The sequence below is a fragment of the Apaloderma vittatum genome, unplaced genomic scaffold (genome assembly GCF_000703405.1).
Source record: "Apaloderma vittatum isolate BGI_N311 unplaced genomic scaffold, ASM70340v1 scaffold7718, whole genome shotgun sequence".
NCBI lineage: Eukaryota > Metazoa > Chordata > Aves > Trogoniformes > Trogonidae > Apaloderma > Apaloderma vittatum.
In genome coordinates, this window is record NW_009731191.1 from 61,515 (window position 1) to 64,000 (window position 2,486).

At 38.4% G+C, this 2,486-nt stretch overlaps 1 protein-coding gene across 1 annotated transcript in view; it reads left to right on the top strand.

Annotated features, from left to right (window-relative positions):
* The window catches only part of LOC104278197 (rho GTPase-activating protein 8-like), a 56,449-nt gene that overhangs the window by 46,196 nt on the left and 7,767 nt on the right, over positions 1-2,486 (top strand). The window contains exon 10 of the mRNA XM_009875102.1: positions 1-78. This exon is cut by the window's left edge and continues 78 nt beyond it. Within this exon, the coding sequence (XP_009873404.1) occupies positions 1-78 (78 nt within the window). The remainder of the gene's footprint in view (positions 79-2,486) is intronic.

The following is a 2,486-nucleotide window of genomic DNA, read 5'->3' on the forward strand; positions in this document are numbered from 1 at the left end:
TCCTAAAGACATGCCTGAGGGAACTCCCTCAGCCATTGCTAACATTTGAGTGTTATGATCATATCCTTGGAATCACCAGTGAGTATGAATGAGTTTTAGAAAAATTGAACTCGACCTGGCTAATTCATAGTCGCTGCTGTTTGCTAACTAGTTACAGATACATAATACTATTAGTTATTCACTGCAGCCACAAATGGACAACCTCATAATCTGAACGAGAGCAAGACAGTCAGGGTTACCAAGACTCTCTATACTTGGTACAAGATTTACTGGTCTATCTATATATCGTACTGTGTTATTAAATATTGGATCAGACTTCTCGCTGTGAGGGCTCCATTTTTATGTTATGGCAGAGCAGTGAGTCAGTCTCAGTGATAACAAGTTATGTCAAAGCAGCTTTAGTTTCAGCAGCAGCACTAGCAAATTGTGGGAAAAAAAATTTAGTTGGTCATTTGTATGGGTTTTTTTTTCTTTTTTTTTGTGAGGAGGAACCTGTTTTTATGGGAACTATTCCGATGGAATAACATACTGGGGAAGAAAGGATCTAAAGCCATGAGAAGATTATCTAAATCACATGAAACCATGAATTCTAAAATCTTCAATATGTGGCCTTTGACAAGGTCTGGAAGTTTACAATGCTGGCAGGGTAGCTCCCTAACTGATGGGGCTTAAATATCTGAGATCCCAGGATATATGGGATCTAGTATCCTAAATCTGAGATTTAGTACCCAGTACTTGTAGAGACTGGTATTTTGTCATCTAGGCTGTAGTCAAGACAGCAGGGAACTAGTAGAGCTTCCAGTAACAAGTCACAACCACACATTTTTCCAAAACCTGCTTTTCAGGAAATTATATATATAGAAACAGTGTCCATTAGCATACATCTGGTAACTATGGGCTGATGCTGTTGCAAAGTGTAGTTTATCATGAGTGTTGCTGTTGAAGTAGGTCACTAAATAATTCATACTGGAGATAAATCTCAATTGCTACAGGTCTGCGAAGTGTAGAAGTACAGCTAGTTTGTTGAACCTAGATATACTGTATTCTAGGTAAAATTCTTATACTGTGCTCGTTACTAGCATCAGCGCATACTGTTTCGTATCATTAACTTTATTTATGCATTTCCATTAAGAACTTAATCAGGTCATGTTCATAATCCTCTGAAGGTCTGTCCTCGTTTTCTCTTTGCAAGTCTGTGGATCAGCACCTTTCAAATCAAGGATTCAAAAATTCATATGTCCGCACACTAAATATCTCAGGGCATTGAGGGAAAAAAAAATCGATTTACAGTTAAGTTGTAGAAATGGAGGGAGTAAGGATTGTCACTCAAAACTGAGGAAAGAGTATTGGAAATTTGCAAGAAGGATATAAAAATGCTAATTTTTTACTGAATTCATCTTGTGGTGACTGTGGACATGATGTTACTTTGTTTTAGAGGTAAGTGAAAAACATGAACAAGTCTGAAGAGAATCTGAGAGCAATGCATTGTCCTGGGAACAGCGGGAGGTTTCACTTGGCAAAATGCCTGTGCAACATTCATTCAATGTTACTTTTGTTTACTGGCATTTTAAACTTTGTTAAAATATGTTGAAAAACTGCATTCAGGAGGATTTCTCCGTGGACTTTCTTATGATGCAGTATGATGTCCACTATCTTTTCTTGATGTTGTGGCGATATCCTGATTTTAAAGGATCTTAAGCTTGAGAACCACGCTAGACTACAGCAAAGACATATTCTCTGTGAATATAGTGCAGAAGGGAGCTGTGAAGAGGTGTGATTGCAGACAGCTGTCTTGGGATGATTTGAAAATTCTCAATTCTGTCTTCTGAAAGAGACACCAGAATGTGATGTATCTATTACATGTCTAATGTGTAAACCCAGAAATGCAGTATCTCTGCTTTACAGTACTTTAAAATGATAGTGAAACTTTACTTTACTCTTTTGAGTCTCATCTGAAACATTTTTTTTAAAGGAGTTATTGATGGGAGCTGTGAAATAAACTGGCTGAGTGACTGACTAAAAGAATTAATAAAACTTTGAATCTTGTATTCATCAAAGAACTTCTTTGGTCATGAAAACTGCTAACGAGTTCCTTTACACAGTACCGTTGCATTCCAAAGAAGGCTGACAAAAAACTTCATGGAACTCAAACTATTGTGTCTTATGGGAACCAGTAGCTTTGCAGTAGGAAAGAAGACTACACAGCTCACCACAGTATAGTGTCGTGTATTTAATTCAGAGCTCAAGGGAGCATTTAACATGCTGGAATTTTGTGCATGCACACGTACTTATGTGCAGCTCTAGCTGTGTCAGGGAGAGGGAGAGAGAAATGCAAGAGATGCAGGAAAAACATGAGCTCTAGTGGGCTGGTTAGGTTAGGTCGGGTCTGATAGTAATTGTCAGACCTTTCTCCAAACTGGTGTTAAACTTCCAGTACTAAATAATTGCAATATTCTTGGGGGGGGGGGGGGGGGGACGCGACGGTG